Source organism: Meriones unguiculatus, chromosome 17 (genome assembly GCF_030254825.1).
Source record: "Meriones unguiculatus strain TT.TT164.6M chromosome 17, Bangor_MerUng_6.1, whole genome shotgun sequence".
Lineage (NCBI taxonomy): Eukaryota > Metazoa > Chordata > Mammalia > Rodentia > Muridae > Meriones > Meriones unguiculatus.
Window position 1 is genome coordinate 6,550,221 of NC_083364.1, and position 26,592 is coordinate 6,576,812.

At 44.8% G+C, this 26,592-nt stretch overlaps 1 protein-coding gene across 1 annotated transcript in view; it reads right to left on the reverse strand.

Annotated features, from left to right (window-relative positions):
* The window catches only part of Lrig3 (leucine rich repeats and immunoglobulin like domains 3), a 46,977-nt gene extending 20,720 nt beyond the window's left edge, over positions 1-26,257 (reverse strand). Inside the window, exons 1-3 of the mRNA XM_021657866.2 lie at positions 25,754-26,257; positions 20,105-20,176; positions 19,742-19,816 (exon numbers count right to left, since the gene is read on the reverse strand). Of these exons, the coding sequence (XP_021513541.1) occupies positions 19,742-19,816; positions 20,105-20,176; positions 25,754-25,989 (383 nt within the window). The 5' untranslated portion in view covers positions 25,990-26,257. The remainder of the gene's footprint in view (positions 1-19,741; positions 19,817-20,104; positions 20,177-25,753) is intronic.
* Positions 26,258-26,592: the final 335 nt, after the last annotated feature.

A 26,592-nucleotide genomic window follows, 5' to 3' on the forward strand; every position in this document is an offset into this window, starting at 1 on the left:
AGGTGTAAGAACCTAGCCGATCTGAACAAGCCCCGTGGCCACGTGTTCTCTGAGGTCACACCAGAGCGCAGAGTGTTCCTCCAGGGCGGTGGGCACGTCTAACTGTCAAGCTTTTACACACAACCGACTGATCCATTTCTTTTCAGATAATTTTTCTTCTTGTTTTATGAGATTTAGTATATGAAATGTCTCGCACTGAGTGGGCCCACCAAGCTACACTGCCCTCATTCCCCATTCTTTATATATAAAATACATATTATCTAATATAACCTATAAATGTATTACTTATAGACACACACATGTTTAAACTTACTGTATTTATTACTGTTGTGGGAGAGGGCTACACATGTAGAGGTCAGAAGAGAACTTTGTGGTGTCAAGTTTTCTCTCTACTTCCATTTTGGTATGTTTTTATGGGACCTAGGGATCCCAGTCAGCTAGGTAGGCTTATACACCAGGCACCTTTATCCAGCTACGGTTATTTCTTCTTGATTCCTAACTGGATTCTTTTTCTTAGGAGCATTCTCACACCACAGTGACAATCAGCTTCCAATACTCATCACCCTGTGCTTGCTTCAGTGCCTGGCTAGAAAGATCCCCTTTTCTGCGATAAGTTACTAAGTTGCCAGAGGCTTGAACAACAGAGAATGAGCTACATTCTCTTTCTATGTTACAAATGTATCCCAGAAGAGCCACCACCTGAACTATCTCTAGAGACAGGTAGATTAGCACATACTTGACATGATCAGTCCTGACAGCAAACCAAAGTGGACCAAGAGGAGTCATTGGCTACATAAAGCTCTTTAAATACAATGTAGCTACACACACACTCTCTCATTCTCTCTCTCTCTCTCTCTCTCTCTCTCTCTCTCTCTCTCTCTCACACACACACACACACACACACACACGAGTACATGTCACTCAGCATGGAGGCACACAATTCTAATGTCAGCCCTCAGGAGGCAGAGGCAGAAGTACTGAGCCAGCCTGTGCTACATAAGAAAACTGTGTCTCAAACAAGAAAGTGTTCCTTTATTACAGTATCTATATTTCAAGAGAATAGTAGCCAATGGTCCTGACAGCATGTAATGAGAGGAACACTCACACCATCACTCTACTGCATTTCAAATGGGGGAGGGAGGATGCCCAGTCAAACTCTTACAAACAGACACAGGTACTGTAGCCACAGGATCTGAACACTGCACACCCGGCTCTGCATCTCACACCCACATCATGCCAGTGCTTCTATAGTTTGCAGTAACTCTTCAGAGGGAAATTAGAAACTATATTTGGCATGTGTGTTCTCCTTACTCAGAAAATAGCCCTCACATATGTATGTAGCTGACAAAAGGCTGCACTTTCATAGTGCTTTGGGTTAAGCTTTTATTAATAACTCAGAGACGTCACTTCACTCAGGTTAGGTGGCTTTCTTATATGGGCCCCCAAATCTTTCACTGCATCTCATTACAGCATGCATAGCACAGGCCTCTGCCATACTGTAAACTCCTTAGAAGCAGAACTGTGCTGGAAGGTGATGAAACCAGAAATAATGGCGAGCACATAGTAGGTGTTAAGCACTGCACTAAACAAGCTTCATAGATTATGTCACTCAACCACAGAATAATTTCTCTCTTACAAATGTGAGAGGTAATCTGAAATTGTGAAACCAGGGCTTTTTTGCATAACCAGTCCAACCACTTCTGAACCACTTCACATTGTAAGTCTGGGTTGCTCCCCCAGTCAAGCCCAGGTTTCTTTTTACAAACACACACAGTGAGATTCTGCCAATTAAATTCTCACTATGCACGATCCTTCAGAAAGATCTGCTACTTCTTACCCTTGACCAAAAAAAAAAAGTTCAACTTTAATTTTCAAACAGATAGGGAAAGCCAAGTGGCCCACTGACCCGTCATCACAGCGGGAGCCAGGGGCCCTTTCAATCCATGCCTGCACTCTTCTGGACAGGACAGGCATCTGGGATCTGTGTGCTCAGCATCCACTACCATTAGAAGGTTGCTACTGTCTCCACACAAGCAGTAAGGGTCTCCCCTTACTGCTTACTGTTTAGAGCGACACGGGCTCTAAACAGCACAGCAGCAAAGCTTCTCAAAGTGCAGTCAGAACCCACACTCTGTTCCTTTTAAGGGGCACTATCTGTTTGATCTGTAAGACCCAAATCACCTTTTCCTACACAGGGTAACAAGCTGCCGGTGCACACCTTAGAGCTGAGGTTATAGGAGAAAAATAAATAAACAAGGAACAAAAGCAGCAGTTCTACATACGAGTCACAGATTACAAAGCCCCTTGGATTTCCATAAAGCCTTACAGACTTTGTTTAGAGTCAAGTCAGCCATGACCTCTGATTTTGAGCACTTCCCACATCTGGTTTTGCCAGAGTACAAACTCCTTGATCTAGCTGTGAGGTACAGGCTAATGCAACTAGGACAATTAGTCAATTTCTAGGTCCGGAGATGGAGGCACTCCAAGCCAAGCCAAGAGACCTTGGGGTCAGGGTAAAGGGGCTGAACAAAACCACAATTTGGGGTACAGAAATTTTCTCTTAAATACATAGCCCAATGTTTCTATCACCAGGATGCCTTCTCACCAGCTGCCCCGAAGCCCTGAAATGTCCAGACCCTCCCTGTCTGTCTCACATCGCCCTTCAAGTCTGCACCTGGTTTGGGCCCAAGGTGTCTGGGGCTAAACTACGAAACTTAAACAGTGTTTTTCAACAACAAAAAGAAAACAATAGCTGTAGTGTTTGAGTTTGTTATTATTAGTTTTTTTTTTTTTTAAATAAATGAAGCAAATTAGTTTTTCAAGGTAGGAAAAAAGAGGCCCACAAGGTGTCTCTCTTGCTGGTCCAATAGAGTTACAAGTTAGATAACAAGCCATACAATCTTCAGTTTATATATTCATTTGTTTATAAGGTAATTATGAACAAGGTATTAAAACTGCCAATTACTTGAGTGACGAATAAAATTTTCCTTGCAGTAAAAGTATGGTCCAGCCAAATCCAGCAATTTCCTGAACTGCACAGCTCCTAAATTGCAGTGTGAAAGCGCTCCGTTCTAGATGGCTCGTGTACACTGTGGTCTTTGTCAGCCCCAATGCCCAGCACAAAAATCCCTTATAACCACCAGGATAATAGCCCCTGTATCACAAAAATTTAAATCTGCCCTAATGGAACTGAATCGAATCCAAATTCAAGTTTCTTATTACCTTAGACTAACTGGCAAATTACCACCTGATAGGTACCAGTCTAAAACAAAAACAAATAAAAAAGTTACTTTATTTTATGAAAGAGGGTTTTAAAAAGAGAGAAGTAACTATATTTTTTTTTAAATGAAGAAAAAAAAAAGAAACCTCTTATCACCTGAAACTCTCAAAATAAATGCATTTCAGCGATTGGGTCCTAAACAGCCACTTGCTGAACACAAAGATCCAATTCAGTTATAACTTTAGCTTTTCTCCAAATATGGATAAACGCCAAAATTCATCAACACATTCACAGGCACCACAGCCAATTCATGCTGGGGCAGAAAGTGTGCAGTGCCTGATTAAAACCAAATTCCTCATCCATCACTGAGGTTACATGCACAGGGCGTCTTTCCACTGCCGAAATAACAAGGCCTGGAGGGCGTTCAAGCCCTGCACAAACCCATCGGAGACTAGGAATATTTGGTTTTCTGTTTGTTGATGGTACAGAGAGTTCCACGGTCTCATTGCTGAGGTGACTTATAATTAGTTTCTTCAAGACAAACAGACCTTCGGGGCATGGCTGGTGGGGAGCAGAGGACAGCTGCTTCCTTCCAGCTTCCAAAGAAGCCATGGGAAAAACAGGAGTCCCACGTATTCCAACCTTGGCTTCTGAGGTCCAAAAATAATGGCTTCATTTTGTCGCCAATGTCATCTTTCAGTCAACTTTGCCAAATACCATAAAATGTGGAGGCAAATACGGCATACCAATTTTCTCTGATGATATTTATTTTAAGAATGCTGGAGAAAGACCTTGCTGAACAAGATTAAGATGCCCTTGACTTCCCTTGAGTCTCAAGTCTAGCAGGGAACGGGGAGGGAGAGAACAACAGACAAACAGGATTTGGTAGCAGGGTTGGTGCTGTGAGAAGGAAGGAAGGGGCATCAGTGAAAGTACAGGGATCTGCCACCTCAAGGGCATAAAAGGGCCGGCAAAGTTCAGCAATGAAATCACTGGCAAGCCTCCAGGGAGGCAGAGCTGGCCTGGCCATTGGAGGACAGGCCAGTGCGGCTGCATGTCAGCTCTCCAAAAGGAAAGAAGAACGAAGCAGAGTGTCTTCTCAAGGAAATGGAAGTGTGCTTGGCTGGCTGGGATACAGTGTTCACAGCTACAGACAGAAAGCTTGACGTCCAAGAGTGAGTTAGCTGGGACTAAAGACAGGGACTAGGGACAGGTTAAGAGCACTTGTTACTCACCCAGAGGATCAGAGTTCAGATACAAGCACCCCACAGCGAGGGGGTCACAGTCACCTGTAACTGGAGGCCATAGATCCAACAGCTACCCTGAGGGCACCTGCATACATGTGACATCCCTACACACATATGCAAATGTACATAAATAAAAATAACAAATCCTGAACCAACAAAAAGAGTAAGGTAGCCAAGACGAGAGTATGTCTAGTCAGACCCTGGGCATCATGTCAAGCAATGACTTTCCTATCGTGTTCACCTGTGAGGACAGGCCTGAGGCTTCGGAGTGCTGTGGTGACATCATTACCGGTGCCATATGCAATGGACACTCTGGCAGGGAGCAGGTGACAGAAACTAGCGGAAGGGGAGGGCACCAGGTGGGAGGCTTCTAAACCAGTGAAGACAGAGGATGACACTGTGCTGCCATGCAATGACCTGCTTGGATGTGATGTTTGCGGGTCATGCACCACCCTTCTTCTGGCTTCCAGAGAGCAGCCAGGGCATGGTCTCTCCTGCACACAGCTGGGCCCCCCCTCAATAGCTCTGGTCTTGGGTTTAACTCTAGAGGAGTTTCCATTCAGTCTGTTACTTTCATCTTTCATGTTGGATGTGGGTTCCTTTCTAAGGCATGGGCTCCACCTTCTTCAGCAGGTATGAAGTATTACAGACGAAAACACCGATACCAACACTTCAACCCATCTGCAGCTTCTCGGAAAATGGCTGAGTACACAATCTCCACCTACGAGGAATGTGTTCCTTTGATAGATACTGAGCACACGGAACTCTGACTGTAATCCTGGGGGGAATCACTAAGCGGAACAGAGCACAGGCTAGGACAGCCGCTAGACATGATGCCAACTGCTTCTACTTTCAACTTGCTGTGATCTCCAGAATGTACAGTGTCTCAAAAACACTCACACACTGTAAAGTGGAATAAAATGGTGATAATTTACTTCCAGGGTGAGAAAAAGGACTTTCAGATGGAGTAGCTTCTATTCATGAGGAACAGGAGTAGAAAGGTTATTTTTGTTTGTTTGTTTATTTGTTTGTTTCCATTTTTTTCCCCACCCTGGAATTCCTGATCCAATCAAGGTCTTGTTCTTTCTGAAGTAAGAAACGTCTGCCAATCATTTCAACTGTGTCCTACCTATTGAGCCAGATGAAAGGCAGCTCAAAGGCAGGCATGATGTGTCTGGGCATGCCGTCCTGGCTATGTAAGGATGCTATGTGCAGGAGGCACTCTCCTTTCCAGAGGGTGGGAGTCTATGGTTTAGATACTGCAGAGGCCCCTCGACTTGGATGTTACCCCTCTTATAACGCTCCCGTTCTGTTCTTCTGCTGTCACCAACAACTTCTGAATTGTGGTCATTCCATGCACTCACCACCATGCAAGCACATTAACTGTATGGCCTGGCATAATCCGCCCTGGCCATAGAGAGATACTGACCTCTATATAAACTTACAAGCAACCAGCTCAGCACCATATATAAAGAAATCACAAGTTATTAACAAAAATGCAACATTGTACACACACACTGAAGGAGACTTATTTCCAACACACACACACAGATCCCCCCAACACCTCCCCCAAAAGAAAAAGTTTCCTTAAGCCATCTTGAAAACTATTTTGGCTGAATCAACCAACTCCCCATAGTATCAGACTTCTTTTAAAAGAAAGGTTTTCGGGTGAAACCTGTGTCTTCTCAATAAAATAAACAGCAGCCTCTGCTCACCTCTGCAAACAGGATAATGAGGAAGTTTCACTTCGGGAACACGCATGTGTAGGCCGGCCCACTATCATGGTGCCACTGAGTAAAAGCCAAAAGTGGAGGCTTCAGAAGGAAGCCAGATTCTTGATGAGCTGACGGTGCTAACCAGCGAGGGACCCATGCAGCGAGGAGGAGAGTTTCAGAGTGTCTCAGCTAAAGCCAGGTGGACAGGAAGGGTAATGAGCTTTTGGGTAACAGCAGCTACACAATCATCAGGGCTATGCATGTCTGCCAGTTTTAAGACACGTTCAAATGGAAAACAAAACGTGGATCAAAAGCCTGTTCATGCCACGTATAAGTTTCAAGTTGGTCCTCTGTAAACAGAAATTGACAACACATTCTCAAAGAGGAGGATGAAGTTCAGAAGCTGCTGAAAACCCATTTTAATGTGAAATGACTTGTGTATAACAAAGCCAATGATGCCTTGACAGTAAAACTTTAACCCTCTGGGTCCTGAGAGATGACTCAGCAGGAGAAAGCACTTGCTGCCAGGCCTGACAACGTGACTTTGAATTCTAGAATTCACACCATGGATCTCCAGTCCCCAGGTTGTCCTCTCATGTCCACACACATGCTTTGGGCATTCATGGGAAGGACGATCCATGATGCCTTGGTGCACCAGAAAATGGTACACTCCTCCCGAGCTTCCCAGGAGGGCAGAAAAGCAAACACTAGCTGACTAGTTACACGGAGCAACTTGTCCAAAGTTAAGGCTCTTTGATATAATAATTCAAACTGTGGTGCCTGCAGGACTTTAATTTCTTCCTGCTTCAACGTCTTGCTTTGCTGCACCAGCTGAAGCCAGACAGAAATGGAATAGAAAGATCTCACACCCAGCCATCACCAGCTGGGAGTCAAGATTTGGATGATGGTGCACAACCAATAAGCAGATTTGCTGGAAGCTCCAGGGAATAATCACAGCATGTCCTAGCATTGTGCTGGGCGCAGAGAGACTTTTATAATGTGTCCCTGTATCTGATTCTTACTGGTCTCCATTTATTCTCCCATTTTCTTGGGCCTCACCCCCCATCGGCTTCTGCCTGTCTGAAAATGATGCTGAGAGTCTGGCAATCTGGGTGGGCATGGTGTTCAGACAAAAAGGCTCAGAAGGTCCAGTCCTTGCAGATGGAGGTTGAGAAGCCACGTGCTGTTGCAACCCTTCACCTCAGTGTTGCTCAAACCTGAGCCAACATCGAGCTGGAAGACAGCACTCCTAAGGCAGGACTGCAGAGCACCACACCTCGGGGGTTCTAGTCAGCGTGTGTGCAGAGGAAGGACCTGTGTGTTTCCACCAAGTTCTCAGCAATGACCCGCTGCATGTCGATCATCCTGAGAGGCCTGCATTCAAGTTTTCCTCCTCTCCGAGCCTCTTGTCACAGTCCCCCGTTGAAGTTTCACAGCCATGCACTGGAAGCCTTTTGTCTTTTTCACTGTGCTGGCACTCAGTATGCCCTTTGAAGAGAACTATGTTGTTTCTCGGTTCTCACACTGTCTTTTCCCGTGATAACCACTTTCTGTCAACCTCTACCAGTGTCTTCTGGTGGAATTGAACTCACAGAGAACCTGCCTCCTAGGGCACTGCTCCCATTACTCACCCTGTCCTGTCCTTTTCTCCATTCCTTTGCCCTGGGAGAACTTTTCAACTTTCTCCCAGCACATTTATTTCTTTATTAAAGTGACTCTTTCTGAATTCTGAACTTCAATTTTACAGCTTGGTGAGTATTTGCATTTTCAACTTCCTGAATATTTCCTGTGTATATGTTTTCACTGGGCTCTTTGATTTTTGTGGTTTGAGCAGCTCATCTTTGGTCCCCAAAGAAATCAGATCTGTTTCTCCATCTAGTCTCTCCAAATCCCTTGTTTCCATTTGCTTCAAACTCTGAATTTCAAAATCAGCAGATACTCACTCATATTTTATAAAAAATACACGTGAAATCCCAGAATTCAGGAGGCTGAGGCAGGAAGATATCGAGTTCAAAAGCCATTCAGTAAAACCAGACCAGACAAAGCAACAAAACTAAACAAAACAAAACACAACTGAAAGGGATTAGGGTGTAGCTGTGGCGGGGTTGTGGAATTCGTGCTTTGCAAGTACACAGCTCCAGATGTGATCTCCAGGACCACGCACAGGAAGCATAGTGCTAGCTGCCTTTAACCCAGTTTTTAGGAGAAGAAAGCGGGAGGATCCTAAGTTCATGGTCATCCTCTGATTTCTAGCGAGGGCATCCAGGGCCACCTGAGAACCTGTCTCATAAAGAAAATGGGGAACCTAGGCTGACTAAAGCTGTCTACTTCAGGTAGACAGGTTGCTGAATGATAAATGTCCACAGAGGTGACAGAGGAGCTAGCTTGAACGATGGTGGCCCCCAGGGGAGGTTCTCCTTGCAAATCCTCAGGGTCTAGGCTAAGGCTAGATCCTGAGAAAGCAACTGAAATAAAATGGTAGGAGAGGGTGGAACCTTGGCATTAATGCTTGACTCAGTTTCCCTGACTCATAGGCAAAGCCCTCTATCCCGCCCAAACTCCAAAGACTCTGCTCAAGCTGTCTTAAAAATGAACTTGCAATCTCGTGTGTCAGATGCAGGTCAGTCTCTGGGCTATGAGTGTGGAATGAGAACGTGGAGGTCAGGTTACTTCTTATAAGAAAGTTTTTGCTAATTTTTTCAGTAGTATGGGACACCTCCACTTTTACAGACTTTGAATTCCTGAAATAAGCTGAGGATCTGTAGCATCTGCACGTGTGTGCACACACACAGGCTCTCTCTCTCTCTCTCTCTCTCTCTCTCTCTCTCTCTCTCTGTCACACACACACACTTTCACACTCACAGCAGCTTTCCCTTTAGGGGATCTTCTCCACTTTCTCCCTACTTAAGTTTATGATTTGCCCAATGCTTGCAAACTTTTTATGGGGTTTTCATTTGGCCTGCTATCTTCTCTTCATTCTTGCTGGTATTTACATTGTGTGTTTTCTGTTCTTTGTCTTTGCTTTATTCCTTTCATTTTTGGTGGCTACGAGAGAACAGAACGAAATGAATGAGCCCAGCAACCCACTTAACACACACCTTCTGCAGGAACTCAATCAGTAACACCACATTTACATTCTCCTTAACAGTGAGCAAAATATTTACCGCTAGCTCTGCTTCTCCAATAAGTGTAAACTGTTTTATTGGCCTACACAAGGAACTGTCACTTAATAATAAAAGCAAGAGAGCACCAATGTTCAAAACCACAAGTAAATAACCAGAAGTCACAAAGGGATTAATTGTGCATCTGTACACCAGGGTAAGTTCATTCTACTTTATTTTCTGGTTTGGTTCATAGAGCAACAGGCAGGGAACATCACGGAGCATCTTGGTCCTACTGGCCCCTCTGAAATGTGGTCACTGTGATCCTACATGTAGGGTCACTACTGTTGTGTGTACTCACTAACATTGAGCCTGTAAGTCACGCTAGAAAGGAGCGTGAGAATTTAAGACTAGAGATGGAAGGAGTCATGAATGGCAGGGCAAGCCTGAAGTCCAGCACTGAGAAGCTGAGGAAGAAGAACCAAGAGGGAGCTAGGCCTACAGAGTGAGACCCTGTGACAACAGCAATAACAGAATGACAAAAGATGGGTAGAAGGCCTTATGCAAAACAAACAAATAAACAAACAAACTTATGTTTAAAAGTATACAGTACCCACACTGTCTGTTTCCCCACCATAGAGAGGTAAGTTCTAGCAATTACAGCCATAGCACTGGTCTCTCTGGAAAGGGAGCTCACCAGAATGAGCTTCTGCCCCTAACATGCTTCATGGAGAGATCTAAAGATGGCTTTCAGGAACTCTTTTTTTCCATAGTAGAAAATGACTCTTCTTACAACAGTTATATAACATATAAAACTGTTTCAAATTCTTTGAAAATTCTCTTTGACTATTATATGATGTGGTACGAAAAAAGACAGACTCATTCAATGAACTGACTTCGTGTCCAAATCTGTAAGCACTTTTTCATCCTGGAAGAATTTTGCCATCTGATCTCCTGAAGTGTGACAATTCCCTTAAAATCTTACTCAACAGAGTGCTCTATCTTCCAGCTGAAGCTACACAACAAGGGAAGGAGACAGCCCGGCAGGTGGGATTAAGCGCTAAAAAGGAGGTGTTTGTATTTATAATTGCCTGCTCTTTCATGTTTTGAGTTTAGTGTTTAAGCAACTCTCATCAGAAGAAAGAAGAGGCACTGTTGATTACAACACTGTCTCACTGTTTTGTTCTCCACCAAACGGAGAGTCCTGAACCTCTGGCCTTCAGAAGCCATTGGAGAAGCTTAGGTAAGCAAAGGAAGAGACAAAAGTAACTAGACCAGAATACAGGCGCGTGTTGGGTCTTGCCACCCCGATCATGGAACGCTAACTGGCTGGAACTCTGTTTCTTCTGTCTTGGCAGAGCAAGCTTCCCTTGGCATAGAGCGGCTTCCTGCTAGGAGCCGTCTCAGTGCTTCAAAGCAGCACTTGAAATGGCCAGCCCAAAGCAGGGAAGAGGGCGGGCATGAGGCCGCTCTGATAGCACAGAAGCTTGTGCCCCACTCAGGCAGGACAGACTCAAGGGAATGGAAGTCGATTTTAGGGGCTTCAAGAAAGACCACTGGGGGAAGATGGCCCACAAGATTACTTCTGTCAAATCTCTTGTTTTGAAGGAGGAGAAAAAAATAAGTCTAATAAGTAAAAACAAACTTTAACAGAAGGAGGAACAGAAAGCCTGACTGTGTGATTAACTAGGACAAGCCATCCATCCATGCTTTATCCACCCAACAAACATTAATGAGTGTGCCAAACACTGTCATGCAGGCATGTCCTAGTGGGCATAAAAATAGAAATGATATCAGTTTGGGCAGGTTCCATTTTGAAGAGAAAAAGAAAATTTTCAAATCACAAATACTACTAGAAGAAAATACGTTTTCAGACACACTTCAAAATGGTGGAACAGGAAGCAGAAGCAGACAGATCTCCGAGTTCTTGGCTAGGCTGGTCTACATAGCGAATTCCAGTGCAGCCAAGACTGTATGGTGAGATCCCATCTCAAACAAACCTACAAATCAACCAACTGTTCAAACAAACAAAATCAGATAGGAGCAAAGCCTAAACTGAGGCACAGAAGAGCGGAGAACAAGCGACCTCGCTATCCAGCATAAAGCAAACATAAGGATTCCTAGGAAGCAACAACATGGTCTCATCCCTGGACCCAAGGAATGACTCTAGAGACACCCCCGCTTGAAGAAAGGTTGCAGAGCACTAAGCATCTAGATAAGATTCTGCTTCTGTCTAAGGAGCCATGTAAAAACACTGCAAGCTCTTAAGAGCCATGACGATGACAAATAGAGATTTCAAACTCAGTCATTCTAAGCAGAGAACTGAAAACATGGTAAGTCTGTATTCCACAGGCTAGTTTAATGAGTCAGTGTGACGGTAAGCTCCCAATGTGGCCCAGATACAGCTCCATGCAGAGTAAATCCTTTCATGTGCAAGCTATGTATAGACACCTTAAGGTCCAATAAAAGAATACTGAGTAAGGCATGACGATGCTTATGTGCATATTTTGTGGGACACAACCGTATCTGGGTTCCATCCCTGGAGGAGGGTAGGGCCCCTAAAGCAGGACTCTGCATGTAGGAAGACATGCATTCATCTGTCAGAAGGACAGCATGTGCTTGCTTGGGGAAGAATTTTGCAGCTAAGTTGGTCAAATTCCATCGCCTCCTCCACAGCCAGATATGGGTAGGCCCTGGCAAGCTCTGTGCCTACTTAATCAAAACCAAGCTTGTCGATCCCCCTTAGAAATCTATGTTTTACTTTTGGCTAACATTGATCTTCCAGTTTCTTAATTAATATGACAAACTGGTGACCTCTTTTCAAATATTGACTTACGAAGGTTTTGGTTAAAACAACTATTTATGCTTTTACCACCTAGCTATATAATTATTCAGGTATGTTACTACTTGAATTTTCATAATGCTTGCTTTCCCATTTGTAACTTAATTTCTGAGTGACAAACCAACTAAAATCACTAATACCATATTTAAAATCTATAAATTAAGCTTGATGAATTCTTCAGATAAACTCAGTATCATACAACCAAGTAAGGGTACCTAAAAGGAATTCCAAACTAATCCAGGAGTCTGATTTTTGAAATGCAATAGAACTATATAATTAATATGGGTTGTATTCACTATATAAATAACAAAACATATATTTCTCCAGACTTAAAATATGATGACATTCCAGCAAAAACATCATGTGTAGAAAATTAAGTTAAAAATTCATAAGTTAAAAATGCAAACCCAATCTACTGGCCATCCAAGCTAAGGGTAAACCTATCTTAAACACTAAACACGCTCAAATATATATTCACCTATAGACATGCAAAACCTTTTAACAAAAAACCTATTTACAGCTAGGCAGTGTCTCGTGTAACTTTCTATATGTACTGAAAACAGGAAGCAGGATTATTATCGCTCTTAAAACCTGATCCAGCCTAAATACTGAGTTGAAACACTGTAAATTGGAGACAATCTATACGTTAATCTCATTCCTCTTTGATTATTTTGCTCCAACCCTACACAAGGCTTGTGTCATTCTTACAGACAAACACCCTCCTTATGTGGCTCTGACATACCCAGGACTCAGAATAAAGAACAACTCTATGATCTGTGCATGACATGTCTGTTGCAACTGCTGGTGCTCTCAGCCACACGATGCTCGATTCCGGAAAGGAGCAATATGTTGACTATCTAAAATGGAGACAGAGGGATAGGGAGACAGGGAGACAGACAGACAGACAGACAGACAGACAGACAGACACACACACACACACACACACACACACACACACACACACACGGGGAGAAGGTTGGTTGCGCACTATATCCTTTCATTCTGCTGCTTAAAAAAAAAAAAAAAGTTAAGAGCTTGTCCTTGACTCCTTCCAAACCAGCCAAAGAGGAAGAACCTCCATGAGCTCATCCTACCAGCTTAGCCACATCTTCTCCCTGGTGTTAATTTTCTGTCCAGGTAGCAGTCTCTGCAGTCAAAGCCTGGGATACCCGCTCCCCCTGGACATGGCCTTTACCAGATATTTTGTCCACTGTTACAGCCACTGGAGAACACACCTCAGGCCTTCTTTTTCTTTGCTCTCTGTCTCTTAGCAAATGACTGACTTGGTTATTAGGGTCAAAATTCATCCCATAAATACAAAATTGGGTACAAATGCTGACTTACTACTATCATGTTGTGCTTTATTTCTTGACCATTGAAAGAGAGATTGAGTTTTCCTGTTAATTCACTCTAAATATAAAACACATTCTCTCTCCCTCATCTACTGCTGCCAAGATAGTTCTAAATTTCCACCTTTCTCCCGTGACCCTCGTGTTTAAGAATCCACATTGGCCTTCTGCCCTAGGCCTATGCCCCTAAGCTAAGCCCACAGCACATGGCAACTGCTGCAGCTGTGAATGCTGGAGATCCTTAAGCCCTTTCAAGTGTGGAATGCCATTTGATCCCTGCCGGAACAGAGGAGAGATGGGCAGACATCGCTGATTGTTTGTACAGATACACAAAGAAGAATTAATTAAGTCTGCCTAAGGTCAGACAGGCCGTTACCGTGAGCCAGACACAAACCTGGGTCCCAGATCCCAGACTTAGTCTCTTCTCCAGAGGGCTCCGTGAGGAATGCTCTCCTCTCGGCACGAACAGGACTGCCCTAGGCTGCTGGAAGGACTGAGACACAGGTCTGAGTCCTACGCTTCTGTGAGATGTGACAAAGGACACTGGAGCTCACACCCTAAATCTGTAAGAGTTTCAAAACTGAAATTAAAAAAAAAAAAGTCTTCATACTAGAAAGTGTTAGTCAACTTGACTGAAGCTTTAAGTGCCAGGAGGCTAGTGACAAAGCCCTCTGGCAGCTCCTGAGAGGATGTTCGCAGGCAGGATGAACTATGGAGGAGAACCTGGTCATAAAGGCATCATGTCATGCCATGGAATAAAGGGGAAGCAGAAAACCCTCCAGTGCAGAGGCCTCCCGTCACTGCTTCCTGGCCACCAACACATCTCCTGCACTCCCTTCCTTGTCTTCAGGTGTTCTGTTACAGGCCCAGCAGAGACTGGGTATCACCCTTCCAAGCAGTCCACAGAACCGGAAGCTCCCGACCCCTTCACGGACCACCATCCTGCCACACAGTGCTGGGTTTTGTCTCTGAGGCCTAAGACCCCACACCAAGGGAAGGGTGTGACTCTTAGGCCTTTCTGTGCCTCCTACACATCTCAGCTACAAAGGGACAGAAGATGGGCTGGAAGGGCGCATTACTCACAGTAGGTCAGGGGACAGCGGTGGGGACAAGCATCTGTCACCAGCCTTACACACGGCTGAGGACTTTGGCACAGTCTCCATCCCCGCCCTAGGAATCCAACACTGCTAGTTTTTGTTTTGTTGTGTTTTGTTTTTTCAGAGTGAGACAGTTCAATTTTGTGTGTGTGTGTCTGATGTCTGTCTGTCATGTCTCTGCTGCCACTTTTCACGAGGGACTTGATAAAGCACTTCACAAAGCGAAAGGCACGCTCACCATGAAAGACCTGTGTTTCTGAACACCAGCGTCATTCTGGGTGACTTACAAAGGCGGAAGAGAAGGGGGCCATGGAGTTCCACTGCTGACGTACTCTGTGACAGGCTCTCACTGCAGAGTCAGATAATGAATCCTGAGCTACTTAAATTGCTTCTCTTATTCTTTTTAATTTGGTCTTTTTAATTAGTGTCATTGCTATTGCTATAATTTATTATTATTACTTTACCAAGTATGCATAGTTGAATGCTATAAATATTCAGCCATAGGTTTAGACTATGTGTATACAAGAACTGCCTGAATTATTCTGGTGCACATGGCTTTCCATAAATATTCCCTAATTCACATGTTAATTAGGCTAATTCTATGCTGTATCCCTGCAGTAGGACACTCAGCAACCAAACACAGAGAGCAGCAGAAAGGAACTTATTTGATAACTGGGGAACAGCTAGATGGACAAGGCAAGCTGGGCACAGCAAGCTTAGGGATGAGCTCCAGTCTCCAGCATAAAATGTGAGGCCAAAGTCTCATCTCAGTGAACCCTTTGCTCGCTATCACTGCTTTACGTTATTATTTCTTTACTCTGGAGAGGGGGTGCCACAGAGAACCTCAGTACACTCTTGAAAGTCACAGGAAAATTTGTGGGAGTCAGTTCTCTTCCTCTACCGTATGGGCTGTGAGAAAGGAACTTGATCCTCAGGCTCCGAAGCAAGTACCACTTCCCAGTCTCACTGCCCTTCCCCTTGAAACTGCCCAGCCTTCTTTGGCCACGCCCACGCCCCAGACTGTCTTCCATGCTTTTCTCTCCAGGGTCTTCCCCTCTCTTTAAGCAACTCTTAGCCACTGTATTTCCTCTTCTCCAAGGTGAGACATTCCTGCTATGTGGTAAGGATTTCTGTTTGTTTTGCTGACCTCTGACCCTGGAGAACCGTAACCTGACACATAGTAGGACTCTATCAATATTGGCCTTGCCTGACCACATCAAAGGATAGCTGCCAGGGCTCAATAGTCACACCTTTATCAGGAGCCAAAGCCACCTTTCCTTTTGAAGATGGCTCCTCAGTAGAATGAAGTTCCACCATAACAGGCAGTTTGTGGGCTCCTTCCTAGAACAGAGGCTGGCATATAACAAGTATTCACTGTACTCTAGATGAAGGAACTGTCTCCCCCTCCGCCCATCACCTCCTGTGTAACAGGCTCTCCCTGCCTTCTCTCCACAAGTCCCCACACTGACTCTGGGAATCACATACAGCACGTACAAACACACACACACACACATACACACACACACACACACACACACACACATACACACACACACACACACACACACACACACACACACACACAGATGAGCTGTAGATGGGCTGGGCCTGCTACTGTGGTGGACCTCGCACTGTAGATGAGAGAGACCTTAATGAATCCTGGACCACTTGATTTGAGCTTTGCAAATGTCTACAAGTCAGACAGTATCAAGACCAAGAGCTGAGCATGTACCTACCATGTTTCACAAATCAAACTGCCCTAAGTCACATTTCAGATTTCAGAAGGGCGTGGAACCTGGATAAGTCATGCCACACCACATAAAGCAGAGACAAGCACTCATCACTTTTACTTTCAGATGTACTCATCCAGAGGATTATTCCATGACCAAAAACCAAACCAAACTAACCAACCTATCCTACCACAGCTATGCAATGTTTTGAGAAAGGAAAAAAAAAATCAACAAATAAAAGAAACATACACAAACACACACATACAGCCTTGCCCTGCACATCACTGAGCTCTTCCGATTTTTTTATTTTTTATTTTTTATTTTTTTGAGACAGGATTTCTCTGTGTAGCCTTGGCTGTCCTGGGCTCACTTTGTAGACCAGGCTGGCCTTGAACTCATAGAGAATGGAGATCCACCTGCCCCTGCCTCCCCAAGTGCTGGGATTAAAGGTGTGCTCCAAGATGCCCGGCTGGTCTTTCAAATCCTAAAAGATCTGTTATTGTGTCAGAGATAAGCTTTGTTAAGCAGACGAGCAGTGGCTCTCCAGCCAGCATTCCAGGTCACTCCTGTTTTACCAGGCTTCAGAAGAGTCTGTCTGCGTTCGTCTTTGGACATGGGATGCCATGTGAGCCAGTGTTAGCTCTAGTCTGTGACAACTGCAGGCAGAGGCAGACATCTGACCAGGCAGTCATCGCTGAAGCCAGCTACTCCACATGGGAGGGTCCAGCAGTACAGAGAAGAACAGCATGAAGCTGGGGTACAAATCTGTGTTCTCACAATATACAATATACACAGTAGAAATATATCTGTGTATATACATTATATAATCACAAATATGATCTCATATAAATACGTGAGATCTTTAGATATGCCCTAACAAGACTCCAACTAATTTTTTTTGTTTGTTTTAGAGCCTATAAATAGCCCAGAAAAAAATGTTTTATTCCAAATGATTTCTAATAACAAAAGCAAAAAGCCCTGGTAATAAAGGTCACAGTTTTAGAAATTACTTTGAAAAATGCAATTAAAACACCGTGTTAAAGAAGTATCAAAACTGGGTCACCTCCTGTTTGTTTTGTTTTTATGCAATTTCAGAAATGTGGTTAAAAGCAATGATATTTAGCTGAGATTACTTTGAAGGGCCTCTCTATAAAGGAAAATGTTCTTTCTACACACTCTGATACAGAAGATACTGATGCTTTAGAAATAACTATATCTTCCAATATTCAGAAGTGCCCTCAGGAGAAAATAAAAACTTTGTAGAAAAGAAACCACCAGAGAGGTAAAATTCTCAAGACTTCTCATGGGCATAAAAACTAGTTTTCACCCTCCATACTGCCTAGCAGCTCCTCACATAAATCACCACCCACAGAGGCCTCCTAAGCTCAGCAATAATTGGGCCTCTCATTACGTGAGAGGAACAAAAGAGTGACTGCCCAGATGTCCTGGGACAGATGAAAGGGAAAGGAGGTAAGATTATTGAGGCTAATTTGACACACAGATTCACTAAAGCCAAACACATACAGAAACAGCACGTGGTAAATTCATAACTTTCCCTGCATCGTTCCAGCCTTTAGCTTTCCAGCTACAAGTGGCAGCATTCAGAGGTGTGATCGTTGCTGTTTAAGAGAATTTCATAACTTCCTTGCCTGCTCTTAGGCTTTCGACGCTCTGCCATGCCACACTGCAGAGTATGAGCCACTGTACCCAGAGCAAAATCCACCCTGCAGACCCTCAGCCGCCACTGTGCTGGGCTCTTAAGCATGTTGATAGAATCTGCCAAAACAGAGCACAAAGACGCCAGGGTAAAGAGAAATTTTGAAGAGCTGTCTTGGTCAGTCAAAAATAACTCGCAATGCTACAAAGACACCTTCCGCTCAGATGCCAATAAAACACGAAGAAAATAGGTATTAATACTAATATGAAAACTTTCATTTTTTTTAATTCAGTGTTTATTTGATAAATACCAAGAGCCTTTTCTTTCATTCGTCTCTGGTTCTGATCTGTGGAGAAACCACAGTATCAAATGCCACTTAGCTCTTATTCAAACAGAAGAAAGCAGACAGGGCGGCTGCAGGGTGACTTGGCTGACCTGGGCCTTCAGTAAAAACAAACCGCTATAAATCACCAGATGTAAGCAATTGGAGAGTGATCACTTTAATTAATTGACCAGCTTGCCTGAAATTTACTATATAACTTCAACCCTCCCCACACCCTTACTAGAAAAAAAAGGAACAATGGTGGGTTTTATCAAGCTGTTTAATGAATATGTTTTAGCTTTAGAGACAAGTAAAATATTTAATTGCTCAGATCAAAATGGGAATGGCTTAATTTTAGAAATTAAACCTGCTGGAACATATGAAATGCTACTTTTAAATATTGCAAGAACAAGATGGCCCCAAAGTTGGTCTCAAATACATCAATATAAGCATTCTTTAAACACACTGAAAATACAGAAAAAAAACTGACATGATTTTAATTGTATCTGAAAACTTTGCAAACTAACATTTTGACTTCACTTACTGATTTAACTGCCTAAGTTGTCATTTTCAGTTGGAGTTTCTAACCCTGACCCCATACCCGGAGCCATACTTAAGAGCTAATGTGAGATGGCTTGTGTTAAGAGCAGATTCTGCTTTTGATTGGACCCTCATTCAATTCCCAACACCTACCTCCAGCAGCTGATAACAGAGCCAGGGGATCTAGTGCTCTCTTTTGGACTCTAAGGGCACCTGTACTCACATGTGTACAAATCCACATATACACATAGCCTAAAAAAAGGATGATGCCTCCATGGCATATGGCCAACTCCCATTCTCACACAGTAAGTCTGATCATTCTGTACAAACACGATCATAATGCACCATAGCAGTTCCTATACCAACCACTAGCAATGCCAGAATTTAAGTTCTAGCCAACAGATTATAATCAAAGTTTAAAGTATCTTCTTTGAATCCCAGAGACCACGGTAGCAAAAGCAGTAGGGTGTAGAGTGTGTTTGTTAAACCTGCTGGAACATAGGATGTTTGAGGGGGATGTAGTTTAATGGATTGTCTAGCAAACAAGAGCTGGGTTCCATCCCCACACCAAAATACATACACGCATGCCATCATGCATACATACATACATACATACTTGAGAATTGTAAGTGGAAACAAGTTAATCTATCTTTACATTAGGCCTCTTGGCCTTCTTTATTATACCTTGGGAACAGTCCTAATGCTGTGACGCTTCAGTACAGTTCCTCATGTTGTGCTGACTTCCCCTCAAAGGGAAAATTATTATGCTGATACTTCACAACTGTAATTTTGCTAGTGTTACAAATTATGACATAGATATCTGACGTGGCCACCCAATGGGTTGCAACTCTAAGAAGCCCTGTAGACGACACGTGCTGCTCTTACAGAACATGCATGGGAATGGTGCTGACGTTAACTTACAGGGAGAGCTGTGTAACCTTCCCAGAGACTGGTCCCAGGTTTGGAATGCTCTCCAGTTCATTGTTGTTCAGCTTCCTGTGAAGCCAAAAGAACAGGAGAGGCTAATTAGGCCATTGGAAATTCAAAGGCATCACCCAGTTAAAAGTTCCAAGGAAGTTCTTTTTTTTTTTTCCAAGACAGGGTTTCTCTGTGTAGTCTTGGCTATCCTGAACTCACATTGTAGATCAGGCTGGCCTCAAACTCACAGAGATCCACCTGACTCTGCCTTCCAGGGTTCTGGGATTACAGGCATGTACCACCATGCCCAGCACCAAGGGAGAAATATTTTATGCAACCCTCAAAAAGAAAATAAGTAGAACTCACACTTCTCGAAGGCTTTGAAGGTGGTCCAGGGAACTTGTCTGGATAAAAGATAATCTGTTGTGACTCAGGTCCCTGTAAGAAAACAAAAGTAATATTTCAAGTAGTTTCTTAAATGTCACTAATATCACTTAATGACCAACTAGGCAGAGGTTTTGAATTCTCTCTCTTAACACCAGTGACAAGCAGAGAAATAATTGGACCATTCTGTCCACAAATTAAATGGCAACCAAATGCCAAACTCGAAACGACAAACTTTGAGGACAAAGTTAGTTTAAGAGACTGGCAGACTGAAATACTTGAAGCCCACAAGCATTTTAAGAGAGACATTTTGGCACACGGTGAACAGATCTTTGTGAACTGTAGTTTGCTTCAGCCTCTCATCTCCCCACTCCCAGCTTCACACAATGACATCACAGACTATGAAAAGTGTCTAATTAGGCGGGTTACTGAAACACGTACTGGGAAGAAATAGTTTATTATCACAGAATTAAGTCCCAATGTCTTTACTGCAGTCAGAGAGAGCAGGTTGCCATCCGTGGGTGTGTGTTTGCCTCTCTGTGTTAAGGGGCTGGATTCCTGTGTGGGTGTGCTCAGGCACACCCACATCCCTGAATGCTCAAAAGGATATACCACTGAGCACCTAAAAATGCAGGTCAAATGCCACAAACAGCCGGTGAACAGATCTTAGTGGCTGAAAGGAATGCGCTTTTAACCAAAAGGCTCAGTCAAAAGTCAGGTGGATCAGTGTTCTGGGCTGGGACAGTCTAGGTCTACCCTGCATCAAGATTTTAAACGAGGGACAACAAACGTTTAGACATCCTGTCTACAGGCAGCCAAAGTACTATAATGAGGATGAAATGGGCGAAACAGCCTCTGGAAGGCAGGATCAAGCCTGTGGCTGGAAGCTCCCCTCTGCAAGAGGCAAGCTGGTCCTAAGCTAATTCTTCAGTGTTTAAAACGAAGCTTTTTAAAGAACCAAGGTTTTAGAAAACTGAAGTTAGCTGCTGACAAGCATGAGTCACGTTACATACACGAGAATGTGCTCCCACAAGCAACAGAAAAACCGAACTCACAGACCCAGAGAAAGTGTTACTTCTTGTTTAGTTGACAATTCAAAATTAAAGATTCTGTCATTCTCCAAACTTCTTGTTTTGAGAGTAAGCCCTGATTGATGTATTTCACCTTAAAACAAAGTTAAAAAACAACAACAACAACAAAAAAAAAAAAACAACAAAAAACAACTTGCAAAGATTTTATTCAAGCTCCGTTTGCTTAAAGACCTACCAGACAGTAACAGACATGAGTAGATTTGTTCTGGTGGAGTTATAACATGAAGGAGGAAAAAAAAATTGGCTCAGTTTGAAACTATAAAAATCCTGCAATTACAACCACTGCTGTGCACGCTCACCACGCTGACTGGAGCCAGACACTTTCCCTCACAGGCCAGCCCAAGTCCATCTGGAGTTCATCAAGGAAGCCATGAGCCCAACGACTCACGTTAGCAGTCAAACAAAACCTGTGTGCTTTAGCACCCCAGACAGACGCAGACTGCCCGCATGGTTTAAAACACAGGGAGCAAAGAGTCCTCCACCTGGGACTTTAGCCTCACTCTACAGAAGAGTCATTTGGACCTACTTAACTCAAGAATGCTGAGCCCCCCCCCCCAGCCATTGTTTCCTGTGTTTGAAAGCACAGGGGGACCAATCTGCTATTTACATTTAATACAGCTGATTTTCTTTTAAATTAAAAGAAAGAAAAGAAAAGCTAAGACCTGCTCTCTGTTCCCTGGAAGGTTTATTTCACAGAGATCCTGGGAGAAATGAGATTTGAGTGCTCAAAGTTTTCCAATGAGTAATGGGATGAGATTCCCCCCAACAAAAGGGAACCAGCCTTCAGCCCAGTGCATGTTCTAGGCACACTGGTTTCATGTCCTCCAGCAGGCGCTGGCAGCCATACAGATCTTAGTGCAAATGCTTCCATCCTGAGCTCTGTACACTATTAAAGCCACACTATATGTGGGAGGGAAAAAAAGCACTTAAGTGACTTTTACTGCTAAATACTTAAAGCCATGGAACTTTTAATTTACCTAAATTTAGATTTAAAGTAATATACATTTCAGAAATAATTGCCTTCCTTTTAGAGGATGCCATATTTTCCTGCATCTCTCCTATACTGTTTTTATGGTTGGAGCGCTAAAGAGAGATTTGGGAGATACAATGCCTGTGTTGTCTTGAACCTTGGACAGAAACCGTTCAATAAGGAGGGTAGATTCATCATTATCTGAAGTTCCATGAAAAAGCACCTTCCCAGGAAACTTTTTTTTTTTAAAGACTTGCTATGATAAGGTCAACATATGGGAAAGTTGGTGAGGTGCTAACTCTCCAGAAGCCACTGGGCGAAGGTGTGGCTTTTGCCCCCCTGTATATGGTAGGGTCACTCTGCATTTTATCAAGCCAATGAGCATATGCTAAAATTATTGATTTTTGCAACATTTGGTTCTAGCTATTGTTTTCTTCTTTTTAAGCATTTGGAAATCTGACTTCCATCTCAAATTTGAAAATACAAATACAGCAAAGCTTCTTAATCAATCCCACAGGGGCCTGCCAAGCTGCTAACTCAGCAGAAATCTGGAAACCGAAAAAACAAAAAAGGCAGGCTGTAGCAATTTCAAAACACTGATCCAAAGCGACTCGTAAATCAGCCTGCTATGCTTGAGTTTGGGTCTGGAAAATATAGAGAAACAGCTGTGGAAACCGTATTCCACAGGACTATTATTCCCTTCCCACCCCCAACTGTTGGGTTCCAGAAGATTCATAACAGGCCGACACCAAAGAAGTCACACCACCTTTTGGACTTTCACCTCAGCCCTATGAAGAGCTCAAACTTTTCTATGTGATAAGATAAATCATCTGAAATTCCAGCTAAAAAATAATAACACTCGAGGTTCCTGCTGGCAATCAAGCAATTTCCCGCCTTTGGCTAAATAACCTATTTTCACAAGCCCCCGTCTCTAGCGTCAGAGCTCTGGAGAGGCACACACCAAGTTCTCAGAGAGCTCTGGAGAGGCACACACAAAGCTCTCAGAGAGCTCTGGAGAGGCACACACCAAGTTCTCAGAGAGCTCTGGAGAGGCACACACCAAGTTCTCAGAGAGCTCTGGAGAGGCACACACCAAGTTCTCAGAGAGCTCTGGAGAGGCACACACAAAGCTCTCAGAGAGCTCTGGAGAGGCACACACCAAGTTCGCAGAGAGCTCTGGAGAGGCACACACAAAGCTCTCAGAGAGCTCTGGAGAGGCACACACCAAGTTCGCAGAGAGCTCTGGAGAGGCACACACAAAGCTCTCCTGAGTCAGGCTCCAGCAGTTACTTCTCTAACAGCCACTTTCATTAAAGAACTGCAGGTTCCTTCTGAAAGCGGAAGGCAGCAGAGCGTTATTATTGTTTGGCCCCAACTATTCAGCTTTCCACATAAGGCTCTCCTAAGGCAATAAAGAACAACTGGGGTAAATTGGGAAACACACACACACATATACCCCCCCCACACACACACACACACATTCCTAACTTGCAAATTCAACAAAGGAAGCAAAAGACACACAGCATAATTTCCTGAACTTTCTCTAAACTATCCCAAAGACAAACTTTAGCTATTTTAGTAACCCAAGGAAAGGACTGCTGTAGTGAGCAACACATACTTTCTACTCGCCCCCTGGCCTGGAATCTACTTCAGAGCTTTTGTAATTATGTCAGGTTAACTAGCAGCAACACACACCTCCTATAGCAATATATCAGATAACGGGGGGGGGGGGGGGCAACTCGATTGCACGTTGCCTTTTGCTCTTCTCTGAGGTGGAGAACAGACCTCTAGAGCTTAAAGAACAAACAAAGGAAACACTGACAATAAAGACGTTAAGACCACATGGTTAGGCGACACCTAAAGAAGGGGATGGTCAGAAGTCACAAAAGTACAAGAATGGGGAGGCTGTTTGAGGAGCTAGCACAGCAGAGCTTCTGACAACAGACCTGGAGCTTATTTATACAAGTGGGATGGATTTTCACATACATTTAAGGAACGGAGACTTGTATTGAGACAATTTACTACCGGCGGAAATGTAATTAAAGACTGTGCTAACCAAATAAACTGTAATTTGTTTTTAGTGTGCCACCAAATTATCTGAAAAACAAAATCCTAATTAGGTCAGCTCCCTTTAAGAATGTTTAAATAGGTATTGAGTCCCCCCCTCCCCTTGATTCAACTCAACTTCCAATCAAGGTCCACACAGTTTTCTGAAATGCATCTAAAGTCCCGAAACACAGTGCTGTGTGCTGACAGCATTCCGCGGGGCCCCTGTCCCTGAGAAACTGCCGGAAAGGATAGAGTTAGGGTTGGTAGGCATTTAAAGGCACTCCAGAGAAACACAATCCTAGTTCTCTCTCTCCTGTTATCCGTGGGTGTTCACCTCCAGGCATTCGCATGTTCCATTCCATATGTTGTCAATGGAGCCATTCTGCCTTCATGAATGCAGCAGGACGACCCCCCACTCCTCCAAGAGGCAATTGAATGGAATTAGCCACAACTAATTGAAAGTCTTGCTTTAGGCTCAAGTCTTTATCTCCCCCTTCACGAGTAATAAAAGCTGCTACATCAGGCATCCCATAATCAGCCATTAAATATCAATCCAATTCTCGTTAATTCTATTTCCTTATTAAACTGCTTTTCAAAACGAGCGTGTTGTTTGGTGGTCAACAGTTTATAAACTGACGGAAGAACTTAGGTTAGGACACTGGTTCAAAAACACGACTTCTTCAGCCGCCTGATCGAAGCTTCGGCCACTGTTTTCAGGACCTACGATTGTTTAAGAGCTGAGAATTTCTGCTAGGCCTAAATTTAAGAATCTTAAGTATGAAGTGCACTTTGAGTTCTCTTAAACGGGACAACTATTTTTTTTTTAAACACAACTTTTGCTTATGGCTTAAACACCCCCTCCAATTTTAACAAAATTAGAGGTTGGGAGAGAATAAGGAGAGCTGACATTTGTAAGGATTCGTATTTCCAAGTAAATTATATTTTCTTCCGTGTTCTTCCACACAGTTGGAAGTGACTTTGGGTTTTCAGGCTTTCCAGCTAAAATTCGCCAAAACAGTACTCAGCGCTTGCCCTAAACCTCCCGAGTGCCACTGCAAAAGATCCCGCTCTGAAAACCCTCTGACTATCCAGATCAGCCTTCGCACCCAACTTCTCACCGGAACCGAGACGCAGTACAAAGTGGCCTGGGAGGGAGGCTGATGGATTGCTAATGTGAAATTAAGCACAGGAGGCGGAGAGGAAGAAGAAAAGTCTGCACCACAGCAAGGGGTTCCAAGTCAGAAGCGCGCATGCAGTGACTGGGCACCCGCAGGGACCTTAACCTCTGAGCAGCTACGGCTGGGCCACTTTCCTACATAAACTCAAAACCGCCAAAGTTCAGAGCGGCCAGCCAAGAGCCCACCTGAGCGGATGCAGACGGAGGCTGAGTACCCCGCGGGGTCCACTAGCGGCCTAAGCGCTGCACACTGCGCCCGAGACCCGAGGCTTGGAGGACTCCTCGCGTCCGCACCCCTGGCGGGCCGGTCCCCTCCACTCCACGGGAATGATACCGATACTCACAGCCGTGCGACCCAGGCCGGGAGAGGATCGGGAAGGCGAACCAGCCGGCGGCGGCTGCAGTCCAGCAGGTCCCCGAGGCAGTGGCAGGCGGCTGGGCACGGGCGCCGAACAGCATCGCCCGAGAGCAGCGCGGGCGCCCGGTGGCCTCCGCGCCCCGCTGGGCCCGCGCGCCCCAGCCCCGCGCACAGCAGCAGCCCCAGCGCCGCCGCCGCCGCTGGGAGCCCGGGAGCACCCATCGCCGCGCGCCCCGCCGCCTCCGGCTCGGCCTGGAGCTCCGCAGCCTCGCGCCCCGCGACGAGCCTGGACGAGCACCGACTCCCAGGCGAGGCTGGACACGCCGATCGCGGCCGCGCGCTCCTCGCCTCTCAGTCCCGGCGCCGAAGGCCTCGCATGCCCGCGCGCAGCGGGAGAGCCGGCAGCGGAGGACGGCCAGTGGCGGCGGCGGGCAGCCCGAGCGGCGTCCAAGAGCTCGATCGCCCGCGGAGAAACTTTTCCGCCTGCGGCGGCCGGCGGGGCGCGAAGTCCAGGCGCGGCCGAGCGGCGAGGCGGGGCGCGGAGGCGGGCGCGCGCCCATTGGCCCGCCTGGCACCCTCGGCCACGTGACAATAACAAGGCTCCAACCCGGGGGCCGGCGCCTGGGAGAAAGTGGAGCTGAGATTGTAGGAAATTCCGAGTTACATTTTCCAGCGTCTGCAGCCAGAAGTCTCCGCTATGTCCTGGGAACTATAGATCAAGGCGAGAGCGAGCCAGCCAAGGACTGAGCCGGCCGCTGCTCAAAGCTGGAGCTGCTCGGCGAAAACTTCAGGGATTACAGTTGAAGTACTTTTGGTTTTCGGAGG